The 25,811-nt window shown below is 47.1% G+C and overlaps 1 protein-coding gene across 5 annotated transcripts in view; it reads right to left on the bottom strand.

Annotated features, from left to right (window-relative positions):
- The window catches only part of LOC140198154 (uncharacterized), a 106,217-nt gene that overhangs the window by 63,273 nt on the left and 17,133 nt on the right, over positions 1 to 25,811 (bottom strand). For all 5 annotated transcript variants that reach the window (XR_011886112.1, XM_072259126.1, XM_072259129.1 and 2 more), the window contains exons 2-8: positions 14,757 to 14,838; positions 12,333 to 12,595; positions 10,297 to 10,638; positions 7,832 to 7,954; positions 6,434 to 6,667; positions 5,460 to 5,615; positions 3,199 to 3,384 (exon numbers count right to left, since the gene is read on the bottom strand). Coding sequence is in view for 4 of the 5 variants with exons in the window: in XM_072259126.1 (XP_072115227.1) it covers positions 3,199 to 3,384; positions 5,460 to 5,615; positions 6,434 to 6,667; positions 7,832 to 7,954; positions 10,297 to 10,638; positions 12,333 to 12,595; positions 14,757 to 14,838 (1,386 nt within the window). In the remaining variant the exon portion in view is untranslated. The remainder of the gene's footprint in view (positions 1 to 3,198; positions 3,385 to 5,459; positions 5,616 to 6,433; positions 6,668 to 7,831; positions 7,955 to 10,296; positions 10,639 to 12,332; positions 12,596 to 14,756; positions 14,839 to 25,811) is intronic.

The following is a 25,811-nucleotide window of genomic DNA, read 5'->3' as shown; positions in this document are numbered from 1 at the left end:
CCAGTTCAGCAAGTGATATGTTGGTGGAAGTTGTTCGGAGACTTCTTCAAGCTGGCCTGGTTGAAATCTCCCACAATGATAGGGATGGCATCAGGGTGTGCAGTTTCATGGCTGCTGATAACATTGCTCAGCTCCTCCAGTTCCTGCTGGATGATGGCCTGAGGTAGGATGTACATCACTGTCAGGATGATGGTGGAAAACTCCCTTGGCAGATAGAATGGGCATTTGACTGCTAGATATTCCAGGTTGGGTGAGCAGGACTGAGACAGAATGGCTTCAGTTGTGCATCACCATGAGTTAATCATAAAGCAAATTCCAACCCCTCTGCCTTTGAAAGACTCAGCTGTCCTGGTTTTGCAGGGAATCATGAAGCCATCAGGCTGCACTGCTATGTCTGAAATTGTAGTTTGAGCCATGTTCCTGTAAAATAAGTATACAGCAGTCTCTAATGTTCCTCTGGCACAGCGCAATCTTTCTCTGAGGTCTTCAGTACTATTTTCCAGAGACTGTACATTCACCAGCTGGATCGTTGGAAGTTTAAGTCTAAATCCTCTGCATTTCAATTCAACCTGTAGACCAGCGCAGCGTCCCCACCTCCATCTTCTTAAAGGTGAACTCCACCTGCAATCTGAGTCTGCCATCCGAGGTTGGGCAATTTTGAGTATCAGTCAATTTTGTAAATGTCTTAAGACAGTGCTGCTTACCTACACATGGCTGTGACTGTGGACTTCAGCGGAATAGTCCTAAACAGGAATATTTGATAACTCCCAGCAGAACTGCACACAAAAAGTTGTCACTTAATGCACCTTCTTACCAGACCATAGGAGCAGAATCTGCTGCCATTCCGTCATAGCTAATTTATTATCCCTCTCAACCCCATTCTCCAGCTTTCTGCCTGTAACTTTTGATGCCCTTACTAATCAATAACTTATCAAAATCCACTTTAAATATACCCAATGACTTGGCCTCCTTAACTATCTGTGGCAATAAAGTCCACAGATACACCACCTGCTGGCTAAAGAAGTTCCTCCCCTGTTCTAAGGGGATGTCCTTCTATACTGAGGCTGTGCCCTCTAGTCCTAGACACCCCACTAAAGGAAGCATCTTCTCCATGTCCACTCAATCTAGACCTTTCAATATTCAACAGTTTTTAATCAGATCCCCTACCCTATTCAAAACTCCAGTGAGATACCCCCAGCTTATTCTAAACTCCAGTGAGTTCAAGCTCAGAGCCATTAAACGCTCCTTCTATATTAACCCTGTCATTCCTGGGATCATTCTCATGAACCCCTCTTGACCCCCTCCAGTGCCAGCACATCCTTTTTTAGATAAGGAGTCCAAAACTGCTCACAGTACACCAAGTGGAATCTGACCAACGCCCTTTAACCAATCCTGGACAACCCAGTTGCCAAGTCAACTGATTGTTTTTATAACAAGAACACAGAAACATTCAAACACTGGAGCACACCGTGCTAAGTGCTACATCTCCTCCTTCAACACCATCCTTGTACCTAAAAAGTGCTTCTAGGTGAGCTGTCTCTTCACCCGTGAGTCTGTTGGTGTTGCCCACTGCTTCAGGTGCTCCCAGTGCAGCCTCCGCTACATTGGTGAGACCTAACACAGATTGGGGGACCTCTTCATCAAGTAGCTTCGCTCCGTCCACCACAGCAGTTAGGATACCCCAATGGCCACCCGTTTCAGTTCCAATTTCAGCATGTCTGTCCATCGCCTCTTCTATGTTGACAATGAGGCCACAATCAGCTTGGAGGACCAATACCTCATATTCCATGCTGGTAGTCTCCAAGCTTACAGTATGAACATTAATATCTCCAGTTTTGGGTAACCACTCCCCTCTGTTTCCCCCATCCCTCAACTGACCCTTTCTTTTCCCCCACACTCATGGCCTTCTGAACTCTTCTCTTCTCCTCCCCCACACTCATGGCCTTCCCAACGTGTTCCTCTGGTTCCCTACCTCCTTCTCTTTATTCCATGATCCATTGCCCTCTCCTCAGATTCCCACTTCTTCAGCCCTTTCCCTCTTCCACTTATCACCCCCCAGTTTTCTCACGTCATCCTCCTTACACTACCCACCAACGTTCCTCTTCACTAAGCTTCACCTATCACCTGCCAGCTGGTGCTTCCACACCCAGCCCCACCTTCACCTTCTTATTCTGGCTTCTACTCCCTTCCTTTCCTGTCCCGGTGAAGGGTCTTGGTCCAAGGCATTGACTGTTCTGTAGCTTGCTTTCTTTTTGCTCCAGTTTACTAGTCCTCTGTTTCTACAACTGCAGCAGGGCTTCCTAGATATTCCCTCTTCTCTCCTTTCCCATCAGTCTGAAATTGCAAAAGCCTGGAAGCATGCAACACCAGGCTTAAGGACAATTTCTACCCTATTGTTATAAAACTACTGAATGGCTCCCTAGTACAATAAGATGGACTTCTGTCCTCACAATATACCTCACTGTGACCCTGCACATTATTGTCTGCCTGCACTGCACTTTCTCTGTAACTGTAAATACTTTATTGTGCAATCTATTATTATTTTTCCTTGCACTACCTTAATGCACTATGATTATGTTACGGATGGCATGCAAAACAAAGCTTTTCACTGTACCTCAGGACACGTGGTGATATTAAACCAATTTTCGAATTATTGTAGACATTTAGTGGTAAACATCCGTGGAAGAGATTAAAAGCCTCACCACGTATCTACGAATCGTCTGTTATGCACTTCGTTAGAAGAGACATGATGAACTTGGGAGCTGCACCGTGTGCCTGGACCTGCCCAAGGCCCCCGTCTAAGGAAGGGCCGAGCTCGAAGAAGCGGCCGCGGCTGGAGGCCACATGGCCTCAGGCTCAAGTTCGGTGGGGGTGGCGGCGGGCGGTGCCAAGGCGGCCAGCGAGAACAAACTAGAGGAGAGGCCGTCACAAGATCGAAGAAGATGGAGGTGCGTAGCCACCAACTCTGGATTCGGGACGGCATGCACTGACTGACTGAGTGGTAAACACTAATTGCTTGTGGTGTCAGCATGCTGAACTTCACTGAATTGTGTACAAGTACAGTTCAACTTGGTTCCTCTGAATACCAGTGCCACCCAGCCCCTCACCAGGTATTGAATCCTCTGCTCTGAGCACCAGAATGAGTATCTCCACTTTATATCCCACCTGCCACCCACATAGCCGGCCTGCTGCACCTACCTGGCATGCAGATGCACTTAAACTCTCCAATCTGGTCGAGGCAGGTGGCCTCGTGTCGGCAGGGGTTGGACAGGCACTCGTTGATGTCCTGCTCGCAGCGGGCACCGGTGTACCCTGCCAGGCAGCGGCACTCAAAAGAGCCCATGTTGTTCTCGCAGCGGCTGTTCAGCTCACACGGGTTGGGACCTAGTAGAGAAGATTCCGGAAAATGGAACGGTTTCGGTTGGTCTCTCAAAGGCAATGGTTGATTGGTGAGTACAAGGTAAGGTTAAAGATTGAAGGTACAAGCATCTCCCCCATTTCACAGGCAGGGTTTCCACAAAGACTTCCCATACACATTCATTACTGAAGATTTGGGCATCGTTGCCAGGGCCAGTGTTTATTGCTCATCCCTACCCGCCCTTCAGGAGATAGAGGTGAGTCACCTCATGGAACTGCTGCAGCTCTTCTGGAGTCGGGGCGCCCACAGTGCTGTCAGGGTGAGACCTCGTGGAGTAGACCCAGTGACGAACTGGGCTGCTGATCGTCAAAATCAAAGTCAAGTTTATTGTCACGTGCACAAGTACATGTGTACACAGGATCAATTATAAACTTCGCTGCAATAGCATCAGAGGCATGTAAGCTACATTTGCAAGAGAAGACATAAAATATACACATGTTGTACAAGGAGGAACACAATTTGAACAGAAAGATGCCCCTTTCAGTACAAAATCATCAATGTGATCATGAGTGTTGTAAGTTGTAGTGATTAGGGCTGTGCCAGGAATTCAGGATGTCAGGCAGAATCTGTGGAGGGGAATAACAGCCTATGTTTTTTGTCTAAGACCTGATAAAGAGACTGGAAAAGAAGGGTGTGGACACCAAGATAAGATGGGGTCATGAAGTACAACACTGGGAATGATAGGTGGAAGACGTAACATACTTCACCTCCACCCTCCCCCACATGCACCTATCTCCCCCCTCACCTATCACCTGCCATCTTGTACTCTGTCCCCTACCCCCACCTTCTCATTTTGACTTCTGCCTTCTTTCTTTCCAGTCCTGGTGAATGGCTTTAGCCTGAAATGTTGACTGCTTACTCCCCTCTATGGATGCTGCGTACCTCCAGCATTTAGTGCCTGTTGTTTCCCTAACAGCACAACAGCGATTAGGTCCACAAAGTGGTTGCCCAGCCTGGTGGGACATAAACACAATAGGCTTTGCTGGTGCTGGAAATCTTGAGCTTTGCACACAAGATCCTGGAGGAACTTAGCAGGTCAGGTAACACCTATGGAAGGGAATGAACAGTCAAAGTTTTGAGACAAGTACTGATCAACAGTGACAATGCTGATTTGGGATAGACATCCTTTCCTGAAGACTGCCAGTCTCCCTTGTGTCTGGTCATCAAAATCTGGGTCCTTGAACCAAACCCTACGAAGAATTAATGAGTTGCTTGCTGATGTACAGTATCTTGCTGTGGAGATGCTGCCCAATTGTTTGGGCAGGAGGAGCTTGGCTTGTGGTCAGTGCCACCCCTCCATTCTTTAAACTTGACCCACAAAAAAAAAGATACATAATGATGTTCTTTCCTCCAAGAGGACCACAACCTTGTCCTGGTTGGGAGGCTTGCGTGCCTCAATGACCCAGAGAACTATGTTGGCTGGAGTCAGGGCTTTGTGCTTTGGCTCTTGGTAGGTTCGCTAATGTCAAATAGGCCAAAGGGCAGAGGCCAGACTGAGGTTGGTCCACTGGCTGTCCAGGTTCTGGGTTTCAGCTTAAGGCTAACGATCCTGACTGGTAAAACAAAATTGTTACGGAAACGGCGATGAAGACTCCTTCTTCATCTGAATGTGATGGTATTCCTGAATCTCCACCCGGGACTTGCATGACTGACAGTAGTGAAAACTGAGAGGAAGTTATTGATACAACAAAGGAGGCGCAGAACATTGCCAGAGATGGAGGACCTTCATTGCTGCCCAAAACACCAGTATATGTGGAAATAAGCTCCAGGATCTATCCTTAAAAAGTCCATAAACATTCTTACTAATTCATTAATCAATGATAATCTCCGCTCAAAGTTACTGTGGCAACAAGATGTATATATTTTTTCAGAGATTATCCTCAATTTGGGCACATGCTCCCAGAATGCTTTGCCACCTCTGCACTTGGATTCGTCTTGCTGAATGGCCCATCTCAGCAGTTAAGGGGTTAATATGCCCGAGGAACTTGTGAGGGTCCCCGGGGAGGAAAACGAGGAGAACAGCAGCACGCCGCACACTCACCCATCGAACACTCGTCGACGTCCTGCTTACACGATGGCCCGGTGAAGCCCGGGGGACACTGGCACATGGCCTGTCCCGTCAGCGGGTTCATCTCGCACACAGCGCTCTCGTGACAAGGATTGTTCACGCACGGGTCATCCAGGTGACACGTCAGTCCTGGGAAGGAGATAGGGCTCAGGTTTACAAGGGGCAGCAGACAGCCGTGGGTGTGTGTGGTGGAGGATGAAGGTGGGAGGGAGAGATGTGAGGGGAGGAGGGAGAGAGGGGAGGAGGGAGAGAGGGGAGGAGGGAGAGAGGGGAGGAGGGAGAGAAGGGAGGAGAGGAAGAGGGGAGGAGGGAGAGAGGGGTGGTACTGCTGTTGAAACCAACAAATTTCATGATATACATATGTCAGTGATAATAAACCTGATTCTAATTCTGAAACCATCACCCATTCATGGGAAATCTACGAGGGGTGATTGATAAGTTCATGGCCTAAGGTAGAAGGAGTCAATTTTAGAAAACCTAGCACATTTATTTTTCAACATAGTCCCCTCCTACATTTTACACACTTAGTCCAGCGGTCATGGAGCATACGGATCTCTTCTTTGTAGAAATTGGTGTCTTGGACCTCCAGAAAGTGGTCCACAGGAAGGGTGATTGATAAGTTCGTGGCCTTAGGTAGGAGAAGAGTTATACAGCTCTTGTTACATGCGGTTCAACTCAAAGTGATTGTGCAGAAACTTTGAAGTTAATAACTCATCTCCTTCTACCTTAGGCCACAAACTTATCAATCACCCCTCGTACGCCCTCTGAGCTCCTGGATGTCTTTGGTCCCACCGTTATCCCTTGGACATGTCCCCAGCATGACCTTACCCCACCCGACCAGTGACAACACTGACTCCTGATCCCAGCGTGTCCTCACCCCACCACGACCTCATCCCACCAACTCCCGGGCACCACCATCAACTGGACGCCTGGGGCTTCTGACTCACCTTTTTTCCCCGGGGGACACTCACACACGAAGTTGGCCACCTTGTCGTGGCAGGTGGCTCCCTGGGAGCAGGCGGTCTCGGTGCAGTCGTTGTCATTCTCGCTGCAGTCGGCGCCCGACCAGCCGTTGACGCAGATGCAGCTGAAGCCGCCGTCCTGGTTGGAGCAGGTGCCCCCGTTCTGGCAGGGGTTGGGCTGCAGCTGGCACTCGTCCACGTCCTCCGTGCAGTGCGGGCCTGCGGGGGTGGGGGGACGCAGGGTTGACAGCTGGCACTCACCACCTGGCGCTCACATTGGCACCCCATCCTGCTGTCCGAACTCAGTCTCGCTAACCCTCCACCTCACTGTCAGAGCACGGCAACACTTCCACGATTCCAGTGGTGCCTGACCCCACCCCACTGATCTCTGACCCTGTGACCTTACTGGCAAACCCTGACCTTATGACATTACCTCACCGAGCTGACCCTGTGTCCTTACCCTACTGACCCCTGATCCCTCCGTAACCACACCCATTGACCCCTGACACCATGACCTTACCCACTGATCCCTAACCCTGTGACCTTACCTCCCTGAGCCCTGACCCCACCAGCTTGACCTGGTGACCATATCCCTCTGACCGATGTCCCTGTAACCTTACCCCATGAACCCAACCCAGTGATTTTACCACACTAACCCCTGATCCCATGAAACCTACTGTACTGACTCAACACTTTTACCTCACTAACCATTGATCCTGTGACCTTAGCACACAGACCCAAACACCTGACTTTATTCCACTGAACCCTAACCCCATGACCTTACCCCACCAATCCAAATACACGACCTTACCCCACTAACCCTTGACTCTGTGACTTACACCATCAACTCAGCCCACCATGAGCTTTATCCATCTAACACCTGACCCCATCATGACTCTATTCCTGCCAAACCCTAACCCTAACTCTAACCCTAACCCTAACCTTCACCCCAGACTTTAACCCTTGAATTCTTGATTCTGCTAATCCTCAACCTGATTATTATTCCGCTATCCCTGGAGCGAAGTTATCCTACCAACTCTTGATCCCTTACCCTGCCAACCCCAGAATATATTCCAACCTTTGCCACCTCCTCTTGAATCCAGGGTGAACTTAACCCCCTAATCCTTAAACCTATAGTGCAACAATTCCTCTAACCCTTGAACTGTCAGAGAACTCATCCCGCTAGCACTTGAGCCCTCAAAGAAATTGTTCCTCTGACCGTTGGACCCATGGTGAACTCGTCCTCCTCACCCTTGAACTCAGGGTGACTTATTCCCCCCCCCCCAATACACAGTCACCCCTTGTTGTCTGTCCTCCTGCTACTGCAGCTGGGCGCTCTGCTGGAATGGGTCAGGCGCTGCTGGGGCAGCGGCAGGTCCTTACCGGTCCACGACGAGGGGCACTTGCACTCGTAGGTGCCGATCCCGTCCACACAGGTCCCTCCCTTCTGACACTGGTGACCGCTGCAGTCGTCGATGTTCACCTCGCAGAACCGGCCGGTGAAGCCTGCAGCGAAACAGGTGTCAAATTGAAGGGAGAGTTGACATCCTGCACCCTTCCCAAAGTGTTCTCCTGGTTGGTCCACCACCTTTGCTGGGGCTCTCTAAATATAGAGGGAGCACTGCACCACTGGCAGCCTTTGGGTACAATGTGAACCCCCCCCCTGCACCCCCGCAAGGACCCATCGGCTCTTTCAGGTAGAGATGGACCCAACAACTCTCCCCAGGAGTAACGGTTGACGCGAGTCCCTCTGAGCCTCCCACAATAGTCATCATCTCATTGATATTTGTGGGATCCTGCTATGCACAGTTTGGCTGCAGTTTCCTCTAGGGATAGCATTTCAAAAGCATTTTGCTGGTTATAGGAAATTCGAGTTCTCTCTCTAGGCCTGTGAAACCAGCCTGTTCTTCTAATTCCAAAGCTTAGGACCTCTATGAAGGTGGGGAAGTTGTACTGGGGTTACAGTTCTTTTTCCTCAGGATGTTACAAGAGCTGAGACTCTTTGTTGAACTCTCTCTGGATCCCTAGGAAGGTGACACGGGGAACTGCACAGCTCTGGTCTCTGCCTTAGGAAGGAGATACTCATAATCATGGGAGAATGGTGAAGGTCCACTCGACTGATTCCTGAGACTAAGTTTACTCTGTGAGAACAGATTAAGGAGGCTGGACATGTACTCCATTGAGTTTACACATTTACCTTGAGTTTACAAGAAGAGGAGCCAATCTCACTGAAAACTGAGGAATTCTTATAGAGCTTCTGAGGGTTTCCCAGCTGAAGTGTCCAGAACAGATATGGTTAGATGTTCAGGACAGGTATGAGAAATAGGTGTATCTTTAAAATTTTCTATCCAGGAGGGCTGTGGAGGATCACACACTGGGTATATTCAAGACAGAAATTGATTTTTTTTTAAATTTCAGGATATATTGTCGGAATATGGCAATGAGATAGATTAGCAGTGATGAAGCAAGTATTAGTGACTTCATGTGTGCTCTTGTCACTTTCCGGGGCTCCCTGCTCTTCCCCGGTGAAGATACAGCACCCAACACACACACACACCACACACACACACAGGGAGCCCCAGCCTTCCTGTTACTGTGAAAGACGGCTGTGGATCAGCACCAGCTCCCCATAACCAAAAACACTGGGAATCAGAAATGAAAATAGATGATGCAGGAATCACTCAGATAGCTCCATCATGGGGGCCATGCTCCCTGGCATTATGGACATCTTCAAAAGGTGGCATCTCAAGAAGGTGGCATCCATCACCAAGGAGCCTCACCACCCAGGACATGCTCTCTTCAAGCTCCTACCATCAGGGAGGAGGTATGGCAGCCTGAAGCCCAGACTCAACAATACAGAAACACTTCTTCCCCTCCACCACTGGATACCTGAACAGTCTATGGGCATCAACTCATTATCCTATTTTGCAAAATATATTTATTTCTGTCATTTACAGTAATTTCTGCATGTTGCAGAGTACTGCTGCCACAAAACAATGAATTCCATGACGTACGTCAATGAAAAGATCCTGATTGAGAACCTAGATCTTGCCCTGTCCCAGAGGTAAATATCAGTAGTAGTAAAAGAAAAAGTTGTAATGAATTACTGTACTTTAGTGGCAATAAACCTGATTCTGACAAGGAGCTTGGAAGAACCTCATTGAAGCCAATCGAAAGTTAAACATCCCAGACAAGTAGATGTGGAGAGAACTTTTTAATAGTACAAGAGTCTAGTACAGTACCAGAGGGCACAACCTCAGAATGGAAGAATGACCCTTTAGAACAGAAATGAGGAGCAATTTCTTTAGCTAGTGGGAGGTGAATCTGTGGAATTCGTTGTGGAGGCCAAGCCACTGGATATATTTAAAGCAGAGGTTGATAGGTTCTTGATTGGTATGGGTGGCAAAGGTTACGGGGAGAAGGTGGTATAACAGGATTGAGAGGGAAATTATGAAGAAATTATAAATTTATAAAGGGAAATTATAATTATTTCTTAGGAGTTTGCAACATGAGTCTAAAACTTTGACAATCTTCTATAGATGTGTGGTGGAGAGTATATTGACTGGCTGCATCACAGCCTGGTATGGAAACGTCAATGCCCTTGAATGGAAAATCCTACAAAAAGAAGCCCGGTCCTTCACAGGTAATGCTATGCAACACACACGAAATGCTGAAGGAACTTAGCAGGCCAGGAGGCACCTATGGAAAAGAGTAAACAGCCGCCTTTCAGACCGAGACCCTTCATCTGCTCCATGTTCCATGATCTGAAACTTGCTTGGAACTATTGCTGCAGAACAACAAATTTGGTGAAGATAAAACTGATTCTGATAAGCGGGTCAGAGTCTTACCTGGCAGGCAAGCACAGTGGTCAGTGGCGCCAACCCCAGGCATGCAGCTGCCCCCATGCCGGCAGGAGAAGAGGACGCAGGAGGAGCTGGGCACCTCGCAGCTGGCACCGGTGTAGGCGGGCGGGCAGAGACAGCGGAAGGACCCACGCAGATTGAGGCAGGTGGCCCCGTTGTGGCAGGGCCCGGGGCCCCCAGCAGCACACTCGTCCACATCCAGCTCGCACCCCTGGCCCCGGTAGCCGCGGCTACACAGGCAGGTGAAGTGGTCCCGGGTGCTGAGGCAGTGGCCACCGTTGGTGCAGGGGTTGGCGGCGCACAGGTCGGCCTGCTCGCACCTCTGTCCTGTGGGGGCAGAGACAGAGTCAGTGCTATGTAACCACACCCCCACCTTTACTAACCATCCCCGCCACCCTGGCACCATAACTGGTATGTAGACCCTCCAAACTTGCTAACCTTCACCCTCCCCTCCATCCCCTCTCCACAAATGGCATTGTAGGGGCAGAGACACCAATGTGGTACATAACCCCCACCCAACCTTCACTAACATTCCCCCACACACACTCCCCCTCTCTGCAGCTGGCACCATTGTCCTGTAGGGCAGAGATACCCCTCTGGTACATAACTCCCACCCCAACCTTACCAATACTCCCCCTCTCTGCAGCTGGCACCATTGTCCTGTAGGGCAGAGATACCCCTCTGGTACATAACTCCCACCCCAACCTTACCAATACTCCCCCTCTCTGCAGCTGGCACCATTGTCCTGTAGGGCAGAGATACCCCTCTGGTACATAACTCCCACCCCAACCTTACCAATACTCCCCCTCTCTGCAGCTGGCACCATTGTCCTGTAAGGGCAGAGATACCAGTGTGGTAATTACCCCCACCCAACCTTCCCTAACGCTCCCTTACACACACTCCCCCTAGCCATAGTTGGCACTGCAGTCCTGTAGATTCTGAGAGACTGTCAGTCATATGTAGCCACTAACTCGTCCTCACCCCCACCCCCACCCCGTCCCCTATCCGCAGCCAGCAGCACAATCCTATTGGATCACGGATCGATGCTTTCTCCGTGGTCAACTGCCTTCTCAGGTCCGGAAAAATTAGGTTTGGGTAATAAATTTCAGCAGTGCCAGTGATGTCCACACCCAGTAAACCCCTTAAGGGTTACTGGAACACCACCTCCCCTGTTTTTCCCACCCGCCTAATTTGAGTCATTATCGGAGATCTGCTACCTTACGACAGCAGACCAGCCCACCTACTATGGCATCACCATCTTCTGGGTTTCCAGAAACAACCCCTCTCCCCCCAAGCTTGCTGCCTGACTCAGAGTTTTATTGGCACCTCGTTGGATGCAGCCAATCAGCCTTGTCCATTGGCATCATCCGCTCCCTATGTAGGGAGGGGCCCAGCAATGTAGGGGGGGGGGGGAGTGCAGGTGACACTCTCTGCCGGTCAAGTCCATCACCTGCCGTGTTGGCTTCGCTCAGAGTGGCAGGGACACTGGCTGCCTGGCCGGAAGTCCGATTTCTGACTCCCTACACCAGAGCCAGTGAACAAAGTGCGTAAGCGGTGGGGCGACTGGAAACACAGGGGATTCTGAAAACGCTGCGAATCTCGGGCAACTCACACAGAACGCTGCAGGGACTCGGTAGGTCAGGCAGCCTCTGCGGAGGGAAATGAGCAGTCGACGTTTCGGGCCGACTGGAATGGGGTGGTGGGGATCAGACTGAGTTCAACCTGGAGGGTGGGAATCCGGAGGGACCCTCCCGCTGCCTGGGGACCACAGAGGCACAGTTGGTGGTTGGGGTCAAAGGAAGAACTGGGAGAGAGGACACAGGGAGCTGGGGCTGAAGAAGACTATTCCCATTGAATGCGGAGAAGATCAATCCTTAGGTCGAGAGTGGGACTAACAGAGGAATTGTAACGCAGCCTCAAGCTGACGGACAGCCAACGTCACTTACGCCTGACCATCAGAAGTGGGAGGAGGGAAAGCCCATGAGCCGGGGTGGGGGGTGAGCGCGTGGTATCTCTCTTACCTCTCCAGCCGTGGAGACAGCTACATCTGTAGCCAGCGCCGGGGGCTCGTTCGCACCTTCCTCCATTCAGGCAGGGGCTTGACAAGCAGGGATCCCCCACGGGGGTCTCACACTGCCCACCCGCGTACCCCGGTGGGCAGATGCAGAAGGCAGTGGCTGTGCCGTTCCAGATGGCGGGCTCACAGGTGGCACCGTGCTGGCAGAGGACACTGAGGCAGGGGTCCGGGTACTGACACCTGGCACCCAGGTAGAGTGGCAGGCAGCTGCAAGAGAAACAAGAGCATCATTAGGGGAGGCCAAGGGAGCATTAGGTGAAGTGGAGGGGGGGTGCGGTGGTTGTCTAGACCCTGCAAGGAATACCGGTTGGCATTCTCCAGGACAGCATTCCCAGTGCAGTACCAAGGGAGCGCCACACTGTGCTCTGTCACAGGGAGCAGTTCCTATGCCTACTCAGTGACCCACTGACCCTGCAGCAGAGTTTCCAGCTGTCATTTCCCAGTGTCCTGCCATGTTTAGACTGTATCAACACAGGGAATTACAGGACATGAGCTACTACAAGTCTTAAGGAATTAAGACAGAATATATTACAAGACAGGGCATTGCAGGGCAGGGACGGAGACACAGAAGACATTATAGGTTAAGGAACAGAGACAGAAGGCAGTACATAACATGGTATTGCAGACAGGGTATTGTAGGACAAGTTACATGTTGTAATTTGGAGGACAATTTACCACCCTGAGAGGTATTGTGGGCAGGGTTTTCATGGACAAGACACTAGCTGACATAAGGTATTTGAAGGATAGGGCACTAGAATGACAGGTAGCAGTACAGGACAAGGAACCAAGACACAGATAATACAGGATCACTGACATTGGCAGACAGTATTAAAGCACAGAATATTGCTTAAGGAATCAGGCACTGTTTGGCAGTGCCCTGTTCTCTACCCATAAATGCACAGTGACTAGTTGTATCACCACCTGGTATGGAAACACCAATACCCAAGGAACAGAAAGAGTAGTGGATGCAGCCCAGTCCATCAGAGGAAGAGCCACCCAGTCCATCACAGGAGAAGCTCTCCCCACTACTGAGCACATCCACAAGCAGCAACCATCATCCAGGACTCCCACCATCCAAGCCATGATCTCTTCTCGCTGCTGTCATTGGAAAGGAGGTCAGGAGATTAGGTCCCACACCAACAGGCTCAGGAACCGACATGGATAACTTCACTCACTTCAGCACTGAACTAATTCCACAACCTATGGACTCAGTTTCAAGGATTCTACAATTCATCTTCTGAGTATTATTTATTTTATTTTTATTATTATTAGTTCTTTTTTTGCATTAGCACAGCATGTCTTCTTCTGAACACTAGGTATTTGTCAGTCTGTGTGTAGTTTTTCATTGATTCTATTGTATTTCTTTGTTCTACTGTGAATGCCTGCAAGAAAATGAATCTCAGGGTAGTATATGGTGAAATATTTGAGAATAAAATTGCTTTGAACTTTGAGGAAGTTACTGTAGGACAGGGTTTTGTGAGCATATCGCTAGATGATATTACAGGGCACTCAGAATAAAGGTCTCATAGGACAGGGCACAGAATGGCATTCAATAGAAAATATAGAACTGTGGTTGAGACAACGTCTAACAGAACAACGTAGACTGGCAGAGAGCACTACAGGACACAGTACATTATAGGAAGTAGTACATATAGACATATAGAGTGAAAGGTGAAATAGTGAGCTGCCACGGGATATTGGAGGGCAGTTGATTAAAGCAGTAGGTATTACATATCAAAGGGCATCCCAATCAAATAATAATGTTACTTTCAGGGAACGATGGACTTGCAACCCATTTCTCACTGTTCACCCACATTCCTTAGTGCCCTGTACACATGTTGATATCCTACCTGACTTCGGAAAATGCATCACCTCCCACTTGCCCCAGACCCCAATCTTCAACTGCACCCCCTCACAGACCCTGATCTTTAGCCACCTCTCCCCCCGCCCCCACCACACACAGACTCTGATGTCCAGCTCTCCCTCTGCCACAGACCCAGATCTCCAGCCGCTCCCCCCATCCGGACCCCAATCTCCAGCCCACACCATCGCCCTGATCTCCAGCCCCTATTTCAGACACGCAGTTTTACATCCTCACTTCCACACACGCAGATTCATGCCCTCTTTCTCACACACAAACAGAAACTCACACACAAAGGAACACATACAATGCACTCACACCCACAGCACCCCCAAACACATACACACAATCAAATTCTGGTGTGACCCTGTCATATACATGTATCCATACACATACCTGCACTGACAAATTCTCTTTTTATCTCTTTCTGTTTAACACACACACACAAATACCAAGGTGATGCTTTCTGAGACCAGCCCCGAGTTGCTTCAGCATGGTGTCACTTACAGGCAGCTCTCGGTTCCGTTATCATAGGACTTGCAGCTCCCACCGTTGAGACAGGAATCCAGAGGGTTTAGACAGTTAAATCCTAGAGATCAGGAAATCAGAAATAGGCTAGTGTCACAGATAACACATGAAAAGTACCAGCAAGTCACCATTGGATCTATATGCACCGAATAAAGCAAAGGAACAACCTGTGTGAAACAAATTGTAAACACAAGAGACTCTGCAGATGCTGGAAATTCAGAGCAGTACGCAAAAAGCACTGGTGGAATTCAGCAGGTCAGGTTGCATCCATGGATAGGAATAGAGTCAATATTTTGGGCTGAGTGGTAATCTATGTATGGGCTGAAAGAGATAGGGTAGATCTTGAATGGATTTTCTGCAGCTGAATTTACTTGGAGATTGGACACAGAGTCGGTAGAAGGGAGAGAAAACAGCAGTGAGATCATAGACCCTATACAGATTACAGAGGAGGAGGTGTTTGCTGTCTTGAGGCAAACCAGGGTGGATAAATCCCCGGGACCTGACAAGGTGTTTCTACGGACCCTGCGGGAGGCTGGTGGAAAAATTGCAGAGGCCCGAGCAGAGCTATTTAAAACATTCTTCGTCATGGGTGAGGTGCTGGAGGATTGGAGGATAGCTAATGTTGTTCAGTTGTTTAAGAAAAGCTTTAAGTACAGGCCAGGAAATTATAGTCCAGTGAGCCTGACATCAGTAGTGGGAAAGATATTGGAAGGTATTCTAAAGGACCAGATATACAAATAAGTATTTGGATAGATAGGGACTGATTAGGGATAGTCAACATGGCTGCGTGCATGGTAAGTCTTGTCAAACCCCTTATAGAGTTTTTCAAAGGAGTTATCAGGAAATATAACAAAGGCAAGACAGTGGGCATTGTCTACATTGTCTTTAGCAAGGTCCCATTTTGAGGTTAGTCAAGAAGGATCATGCAAGATGGGATAGTAAATTGGATTAGACATTGTCTTCATCGGAGAAGTCACAGAGTGGTAGTAGATGGTTGCTCTCTGATTGGAGGACTGTGACTAGTGGAGTGCTGCAGGGATCAATGCTGGGTCAATGGTCAGCATGACAATGTGGTTAACTAGATCAGCGAATCTGTGGCTGACACCGTGATTGAGGGTGTAGTGGACAATGAGGAAAACTATCAAAGCTTGCATTGGGATCTGGACCAGCTGGGAAAAATAGATTGAAAAATACCAGACGGAACTTAATTCAGACAAGTGAGAGGACCAGCCAGGGTAGGTTTTACACCATGAGTGGAAGGGCACTGAGCAGTATGGGAAAACAGAAGGATCAGGCTTGAGAGTGGTGGCACACATAGAGAGGGTCATTAAGAAAGCTTTTGGCACATTGGCCTTCATAATTCGAAGTATTGTGTACGGGAGTTGGGATGTTGAAATCCTGTGTTTGTGGGGCCTAATTTGGAGTATTGTGTGTAGTTTTGGCCACTTACCTACATGAAAGATATAAACAAAGTTTAAAGGGTACAGAGAAAATTTACAAGGATATTTCCAGGACTTGAGGAACTGAGTTATAGGGAAAGGTGGAAAAGGTTAGGACTTTGTTCCATGGAGCATAGAGGATTGAAGGGAGATTTGATAGAGGTATACAGAATTATGAAGGGTATAGCAGGTTTTTTTTCACTGGTGTTGGGTGACACTAGAACTTGAGGTCATGTGTTAAAGGTGAAAAGTAAAATGTTTAAGGGGAACATGAGGGAAAACCTTTTCAATCAGAGGGCGGCGAGCTGATAGCACAGGTGGTGAAAGGGGATCCATTTCAACATTAAAGAGAAATTTGGATAGGTACATGGATGGGAGGGAATGGAGGGCTATGATCCCAGTGCAGGTCAATTATTGGTTTGGCAGATTAATGGTTTGGCATGTACTAGATGGGACAAAGGTCCTGTTTCTGTGCTGTAGTATTGTATGACTCTATAAAAGCCCTGTTTGCTGATTGAAATGCTCCATCCACTGATTGAAGCTGTACATCCACTATCTGATCAAATGAGTCCAGTAAATGAAACAGCCAGGCCGCTGAAAAGAAAACATTCCTTCAACTGATTGAAATACACTGTCAAGAAAAGAAATGCTCATGAATCCTGATGAAGGGTCCTGGCCCAATAGGTTGACTGTTCATTTTCCTCCAGAGATATTGCCTAATCTGCTGAGTTCCTCCAGCATTTTGTGTGCGTTGCATTGAGAGAACCTCCCTGTATGATCAATGATTGAAATGGCCTGTCCATTGAATAAAACTGTCCTTGTACACACTGCCATACATAATCAAAAACTATACTTTAAGTGAGATTTGAATTTAGTCCGGTGGGCTGCTATGAATAGGGCACTCCATCCACCGAGGGAGCCAAATGAGACCTCACATTGGCTGAACCAGAATCAGGTTTCTTATCACTATTTTATATGATTTGATATGGCAGAGTACCAATCAAAGATATAACATTGCTATAAATTACAACATAAATAGTGTACAGAAAATGAGGAATGATATGGTATCATCCGTCCAGGTCACCAAGTATAATGACTCGAAGCGGCACAGTTACAAAGGAAATGATCAAATACCCCCATTTCAGCCTGCTACAGCTGAGAACCTCAACTGCATCTAAGCTGTGTACAATCAGTAACAACGTCTTAGTGCAATGAAATCTATTGCAGCTTAAAACCGATGGAAATAGATTGGAATGTGGCCAGCAGACTGTCCCCTTAATACGGTGGCGGCAACAGGTCAATGTGATGGGCTAATTGTGTGTTTAAAAAACCAAAGTCTTTGACTCCCAATCTTGACTATATTTTAACAAATTTCACAAACTACACCAATGATAATAAACTTGATTCTAACTCTATAAATAGGTTCACAGACTGTTCAGAAAACTGATGGAAGAGGGGAATCAAAATAAGGTTTAATATCACTGACAGATAAATAGACATTTTATTGAACCCAAAGAAAATCATGGTGTCACAGTGCACAGGTGTACAGATATCAGGAGAAGTAAGAAAGAATAAAGTATAATGTACTTCAAACAGTCTACCAGGGGGGGGGTCATCACTTCCCCTGCTATAGGTTGACTCATTATAGAGCCTAATGGCCGAGGGTAAGAATGACCTCATATAGCGCTCTTTGGAGCAGCACAGTTGTCTTAGTCTATTACTGAAAGTGCTCCTCTGTTCAGCCAAGGTAGCATGCAGAGGGTTAGAAACATTGTCCAGAATGGCCAGGATTTTCTGGAGGGTCCTTTGTTCTACCACAGTCTCCAGTATGTCCACTTTGACTTCTGTAACAGAGTCAGCCTTTCTAATCATTTTATTGAGCCTGTTGGCATCACCCATGTTGGTTCCATTGCCCCAGCACACCATCACATAAAATATTATACTGGTGACAACAGACAGGTAGAACATGTGATGGAGAGGCCTGCATACTCCAAAGGACCTCAGTCTTCTGAGGAAGTGGAGGCAACTCTGGCCCTTCTTGTACATAGCCTCTGTGTTGGTGCTCCACTCAAGTCTGTCATCCAGGTGCATCCCCAGGTACTTGTAGGTCCTCACCACATCCACGTCCTCACCATCAATAGTAATAAGGAGCAGAGCAGGCTTAGTCTTCCTAAAGTCCATCACCATCTCCTTTGTCTTACCAACACTGAGCTGCAGATGATTCAGCTTGCAACATTTGTCAAAGTCCTCCACCAGAGCCTTGTATTCATCCTCCTGTCCTCCTTTTATACAACCAACTATTGACGAGTCCTCAAAGAATTTCTGTAGATGGCATGACTATAAAATATATAGGTATACAGAGTAAACAGGAAGGGAATCAATGGTGCCCCAGTGCTGCTCATAGCCATGTCTGACATAACACTGAAGCTGAACATGCTGTGGTCTGCCAGTCAGGTAGTCCATTATCCAGGATACAATGGAAGTGCCAACCTGCATGAAATGGAGTTTTTCCCCCAGCAATGAGGGCTGTATTGTATTGGAGGCACTTGAGAAATCAAAGAACATGACCATCACAGTGCTGCCCTGCTTATCCAAATGGCTCTGTTCAGCAGGTAGATGACAGCATCATCGACTCCAGTGTGTTCCTGGCAGGCAAATTGCAGTGGATCGAGGGCTGATCTGACCAGGGATCAGAGGCGAGCCAGGACCAGCCTCTGCAGAGCCTTCGTGATGTGTGAGGTCAGGGCCACTGGACGGTGTCATTCAAGCCTTTCAGTTGGTCCTTCTTAGGTACTGGGACTACACATAATGTTTTCAACACAGTCGGGACTCTTTCTAGGCTGAGAGTCAGATTGAAAATGCGCTTGGGAACTCCAAACAGCTGGTCAGCACACTCCTTCAGGAATAAATATCACCAAATTTGTTGTCTCGCGGCAGCAGCTCAGTGCAACACACACAAAAGCTATAAATTACAATTATATATATGTGTGTGTGTGTGTGTGTGTGTGTATAAATAAGGAGTGCAAAAAGAGAGCAAAAAGATTGAGGTAGTGTTCAAATTGTCCGGTCAGAAATCCCATGGCAGAATGGAAAAAACAGTTCCTAAAACATTGACTCTGTGTCTTCAGGCTTATGTACCTCCTCCCGGATGGAAGCAATGAGAAGAGAAGTGACTGGGTTACTTAACGATGGATACCGTCTTTTTGAGGCATCGGGTTTTGATGATGTCCTCGATGCAGGAGCTGGCTGAGTTCAGGAAGAAACTGTTTCTGAATCACTGAATGCAACAAGACGTCGATGATTAAAACATTAGGGCTGTCATGATCAATATTAATTAGTCAAATGATAAGAGGCATGAATGACGTCAGTCCATCAAATATATAAAACAAAACTCCGAGACATAAGAGATTCTGCAGATGCTGGGTATCTTAAGCATCACTCACACACAAAAAAAAACAAGTCAAGCTGCATCTGTGGAGGGAAATAAACAGCTATGTTTCCGAATGAGACACTTAGTCAGGACATGAAAATCTCCGTCCAGAATGAACCGAACTTTATATCCACTATTTACAACAGAAATGATAGAATGAAATATTGTCTACCATAATATTCTGTTATGAATGAAACACTCTGTGAACTCAGGGAAACCTTGTGCCAAATTAATCGGTCCTTTCCATGAATGAAACATTGATTAAACGCTTCGCCCTCTGAATAAACGCGCTGTCCGCTGTAGGAAACAATTTGTTCACCCTTTGAACACCACGAAATGCTGATGGGATAAAAGATTCCATCTGGCAAGATAAAAACGCTATCCTCTGAAGGAAAGGCAAAAAACACTGAATTGTCGCATCTATGGAATGAATCGTTGTATCCTCCGAACGAATCGCTCTGACAGTTCAATGTATCGATAAATGTTCAATGAAACGTTCCCCTCCCCACGGTATGGATTGTTCCCTTACTGAATGAATCGCTCCGTCCTCTGAAAGAAACATCTCGTCCACCGATTACACACTCCATCCACTCAGTGAAACCCTCCATCCACCGATTATACACTCCATCCTCTCAGTGAAACCCTCCATCCACCGATTACACACTCCATCCTCTCAGTGAAACCCTCCATCCACTGATTATATACTCCGTCCACTCAGTGAAACCCTCTGTTCACTGATTAAGTACTCTCCCCACGAAATGAAGTTTCCCATCTATAACATTCCCTGATTAAACCTACACCATTAGATTAAAAAAATCAAGTGCTGGATTGTGCAAGGACCATTTGTTTAAACAGACAACCATGTGATTAAACACACACACCCTCTGCACTGAACACGCTCACTGGATTAAATAAACATGTATTACCTCTACAAGCTTACACACACATTGCTTTGAGCACACACAGAGTAGATGTGACAATTGTCTCTGACCTGAAAATAAATCTGTATTTCTTCCTGCATCTTTGATGACTAGCCTGTTGTTTCTAATATTTCATTTCTACTTCAGGCTGCCTGCATCTGCAGTGTCCTATCCGGATGTATCACCGCTTGATTTGACTACTGCTCCGCCGATGACCACACAAAACGGCAGAGAGTTGTGGACGCAGCTCAGCACATCACAAAAACTGGCCTCCCCTCCAGAAGGTCTGCCTATTGCTCATTTTGCCTTAGTAATGCAGCCAGCATAATCAAAGACCCCACTCACTCCGGCCACTCCCACTCCAACCTCCCATTCGGTAAGATAGAAAAGCCCAAACACACATGCCACCAGGATCCAGAGCAACTTTTACCACAACATGATTGAAAGGACAGCTAATGAATTAATATCAATCCTTGACCTCATAGTATAACTTGTCACGACATTGAATCTTGTTACCTGCCTTCACTGCACTTTCTCTTCAGCTGAAAGACTTCATTCTGCATTCTGTTATTTCTGTCCTTGTACTTCCTTTACATACTCTTGAAATGAAATGACCCATATTGATGACATGCTGTACAACGAGGTTCACTGCAGCTTGGTACATGTGAAAATAATATGCCACTTCACCAATTTATATCTACATTAAAAACAAATAAACTGGATAAAACTCAGGCCCACAGGATATAATGGCCATAACTCCAATAATTGCTGATTCTAGCGATTGGATTCTTACAGCCAACCCCTCTCCCCACTCTTTCTGACACCCAGCTCACGTACCTTTCCACCCACAAGCCCTGGCACTAAGTATCAGCAAGGCCAAATAATTAATTGTAACTTCAGGAATGGGAAGTCAGCAGAACATACAGTCCTCCTTGAGGGGCCAGTGGTCAGCAGGTTCAAGTTCCTTGGCATTAACATCTCAGAGGAGCTATCATATCGCATGACATATTGACGCAATCATGAAAAACGTTGCCAATGGCTATACTGCTGTAGGAGTTTAAGGAGATTTGGTATGTCGCCAAAGACTCTTGCAAATATCAGCAGATGCATTGTGGAGAGCATTCTAACTGGTTGGATTACAGCCTGAATCGGAAGTATCAATGGACAGGATTATAAGAGGATAGGTAGATAGATAGATAGATAGATAGACATACTTTATTGATCCCGAGGGAAATTGGGTTTCGTTACATTTGCACCAACCAAGAATAGAATATAAATATAGCAATATAAAACCATAAATAATTAAATAATAATATGTAAATTATGCCAGATGGAAATAAGTCCAGGACCAGCCTATTAGCTCAGAGTGTCTGACCCTCCAAGGGAGAGTTGTAAAGTTTGATAGCCACAGGCAGGAATGACTTCCTATGATGCTCAGTGTTGCATCTCGGTGGAATGAGTCTCTGGCTGAATGTACTCCTGTGCCCAACCAGTACATTATGTAATGGATGGGAGACATTGTCCAAGATGGCATGCAACTTGGACAGCATCCTCTTTTCAGAACCACCATCAGAGAGTCCAGTTCCTTCCCCACAACATCACTGGCCTTAGGAATGAGTTTGTTGATTCTGTTGGTGTCTGCTACCCTCAGCCTACTGCCCCAGCACACAACAGCAAACATGATAGCACTGGCCACCACAGACTCGTAGAACATCCTCAACATCGTCCAACAGATGTTAAAGGACCTCAGTCTCCTCAGGAAATAGAGACGGCTCTGACCCTTCTTGTAGAGAGCCTCAGTGTTCTTTGACCAGACCAGTTTATTGTCAATTCGTATCCCCAGGTATTTGTAATCCTCTACCATGTCCACACTGACCCCCTGGATGGAAACAGGGGTCACCGGTACCTTAGCCCTCCTCAGGTCCACCACCAGCTCCTCAATCTTTTTCACATTAAGCTGCAGATAATTCTGCTCACACCATGTGACAAAGTTTCCCACCGTAGCCCTGTACTCAGCCTCATCTTCCCTGCTGATGCATCCAACTATGGCAGAGTCATCAGAAAACTGATGCAGAGGGCTGTAGACTTAGTGAGCTCCAGCATGGACACATACCTCCGCACCACTGAGGAGATCTTCAAAGGGTATTGCTTGAAGGCACCATTCCATCTGAAGGGTTGGCACAACTCGCGGGCCAAAGGGCCTGTACTGTGCTGTATTGTTCTATGTCCTATGTCATTTGCTGGTTGATGAGACCATTCTGGAAAGCACTGATGGGACAGGCGGCTGGGTTGTCTGTGAGCTGGCCCTACCCTTCCACTGCTGACATGGGTCTCCACATCTCCCAGTGCCTGAGCCTCAAGGTTCTCCACACCATCCCGAATGCTGCTTCTCCACTTTGAGAGCTCGTGAGCCAGAGGTGCCCAGGACTCAACGGGACAGCTGTGCTTCTGCCAGGAGACCTTGAGGTGTGGGGAAAAGTAGGCAGCAGGATGGGGCCGAGATCAAGATCAGATTGATCACGAGTTTATTGACTGGTGAAGCACTCTCCTTCTGCTGCTTAAGAAGGACTCTGTGTTTCTGATGTACAGAATCAGAATCAGGTTTATCATCACTCCCTTACATGTTGTGAGATTTGTTGTTTTGCGGCAACAGTACAGTGCAAGGACACAAAATTACCATCAATTACTAAATAAATAGAGCATCAAAAGGAATAATGAGTAGTTCAATGGGAGGGAGGCAAAAGAGGTGGGGAGTGGCATTGCTAATCAGGGATAGTATCACGGCTGCAGAAAAGGAGGAAGTCATGGAGAGATTGTCTACTGAGTCACTGTGAGTGGAAGTCAGAAACAGGAAAGGGGCAATAACCCTACTGGGTGTCTTTATAGACCCCTCCCCCCAATAGTAACAGAGACATTGAGAAGATAAGGAGGCAGATTCAGGAATGGTGCCATAATAATAGGGTTATAGTGATGGGTGATTTTAACTTTCCTAATATTGATTGGCATCTCTTTAGAGCAAGGGGTTTAGATGGGGTAGAGTTTGTTAGGTGTGTTCAGGAAGGTTTCCTGACATAATATGTAGATAAGTCAACAAAAGGAGAGCCTGTTCTTGATCTGGTATTGGGAAATTAACCTGGTCAGGCGTCAGATCTTTCGGTGGGAGAGCAATAATTTGAGGTAGTGATTGCAACTCTGTCTCCTTTGCCGTGGCACTGGAGAGGAATAGGAGCAGGCAATTTGGGAAAACATTTAATTTGGGTAGGGGGAAATATGATGCTATTAGGAAGGAACTTGGGAAAATAAATTGGGAGCAGTCATACCATACCCAGGAGCAGCCTGGAATTGGGCACATCTGAGGAAGTCTCTTAAGTCAGCAAGTCCAGAGGTCAGAGCCTTGATATTTGAGAACCTGTGAGTCAGGAGCTTGGGCCAATGACTGGAGGTCGAAGGCCCAGACATGGCCTGTACTGGTGCAGGAGGCCCAACTACTTATGTGTGTGTGAGAGAGGAAGGGACTTGTTTTGCTGTTGTTGTTTCATTTCCTGCTTTTGTTGCTTATTGCATGTTGACTGTATGTTGCTGCGTCGTGTTGGCGCTGGAAAGTGTGGTGAACCTTGTAGGCTGCCCCCAGCACATAGAGTTATAGAGCCACAGAGTTATAGAGAAACACGGCCTTTGGTCTATCCAGTCCATGTCAACACCATTTAAACTGCCTACTCCCATTGACCTGCAACGGGACCAGAGCCCTCCATATCCCTACTATCCATGTACCTATCCAAACTTCTCTTAAACGTTGAAATTGAGCTTGCATGCATCACTTGTACTGGCAACTCATTCCACACTCTGAGTGAAGAAGCTTCCCCTCATGTTCCTCTTCTCATCTTTCACCCTTATCCCATGAGTTCTGGTTGTAGTCCCACCAACCTCTGTGGAAAAACCTTGTTTGCATTTACCCTTTCTATACTCCCCCATACTTTTGTATACCTCTATCAAATCTCCTCTCAATCTTCTATGGTCTAAAGGATACAGTTCTAACATAGTCAATCTTTCATTATAATGCAGATCCCCCAGAACTAGCAACATCCTTGTAAATTTTCTCTGTACTCTTTCAACTTTTTTTGTACCTTTCCTGTAGGTAGGTGAAAAAAACTGTACACAATACTCCAAATTAGGCCTCACCAACATCTTATACAACTTCAACATAATATCCGATCTTCTGTACTCAATACATTGATTTATCAATGTGCCAAAAGCTTTCTTTACAACCCTATCTACCCATGACACAACTTTCAATGAATTATGGGCCTGTATTCCCAGATCCCTTTGTTCTACCACACTCCTCTGTGCTCTACTATTCTCTGTGTAAGACCTACCCTGTCTGGTCCTACCAAAGTGCAAAACCTCACACTTGTCTGCATTAAATTCTATCTGCCATTTTCAGCAAAATTTTCCAGTTAATGCAGATCCCTCTGCAAACCATGATAGCCTTCTTCACTGACAACTACACCCCAAATATTGGTGTCATCCACAAATTTGCTGATCCATTAACCACATTATCATCCAGAACATTGATGTAGATGGACCCAGCACCGATCCCTGCGGCACACAAAATATCACGGGCCTCCAGTCAAACAGGCAACCCTCTACTACCCCTGTCTTCTTCCACAAAGCCAAAATCTAATCGAGTTTACTACTTCATCCTGAATGTTGAGTGTTCGAACCTTCTTGATCAGTCTCTCATGTGGGACCTTGCCAAATGCCTTCCTAAAGTACATGTAGACATTCTCTGCCTTGCCTTCATCCACTTTCCTGGTAACTTCCTTGAAAAACTCCATAAGATTGGTTAGATATCACCTACCATGCACAAAGCCATGCTGCCTATCCTTAATCAGGCCATGTCCACTTATATATCTGGTCCCTTAGAATACCTCCAATAAATTTCCCACAACTGATGTCAGACTCACCTGCCTATAATTTTTTGGTTTCTGATTAGAGCCTTTTTTAAACAGTGGTGCAACATTGGCTATGCTCCAGTTCTCTGGTACCTCTCCTGTCACTAAGGATGTTTAAAATATCTCTGCTAGAGCCCCAGCAATTTCTGCACTTGCCTCCGTAGGGTTTGAGGGAAAATTTTGTTCGGCCCTGGGGATTTAGCCACTCTGATTTGTCTCAGGGTGGTAAACACCTCGTCCTCTGTAATCTGTATAGGGTCCATGAGGTTGATGCTGCTTTGCTTCACTTCTAT

This window comes from Mobula birostris, chromosome 5, assembly GCF_030028105.1.
Source record: "Mobula birostris isolate sMobBir1 chromosome 5, sMobBir1.hap1, whole genome shotgun sequence".
Classification (NCBI taxonomy): domain Eukaryota; kingdom Metazoa; phylum Chordata; class Chondrichthyes; order Myliobatiformes; family Myliobatidae; genus Mobula; species Mobula birostris.
Note: the sequence above shows the minus strand (reverse complement) of the source record. Positions and strands in the feature narration are given on the sequence as shown.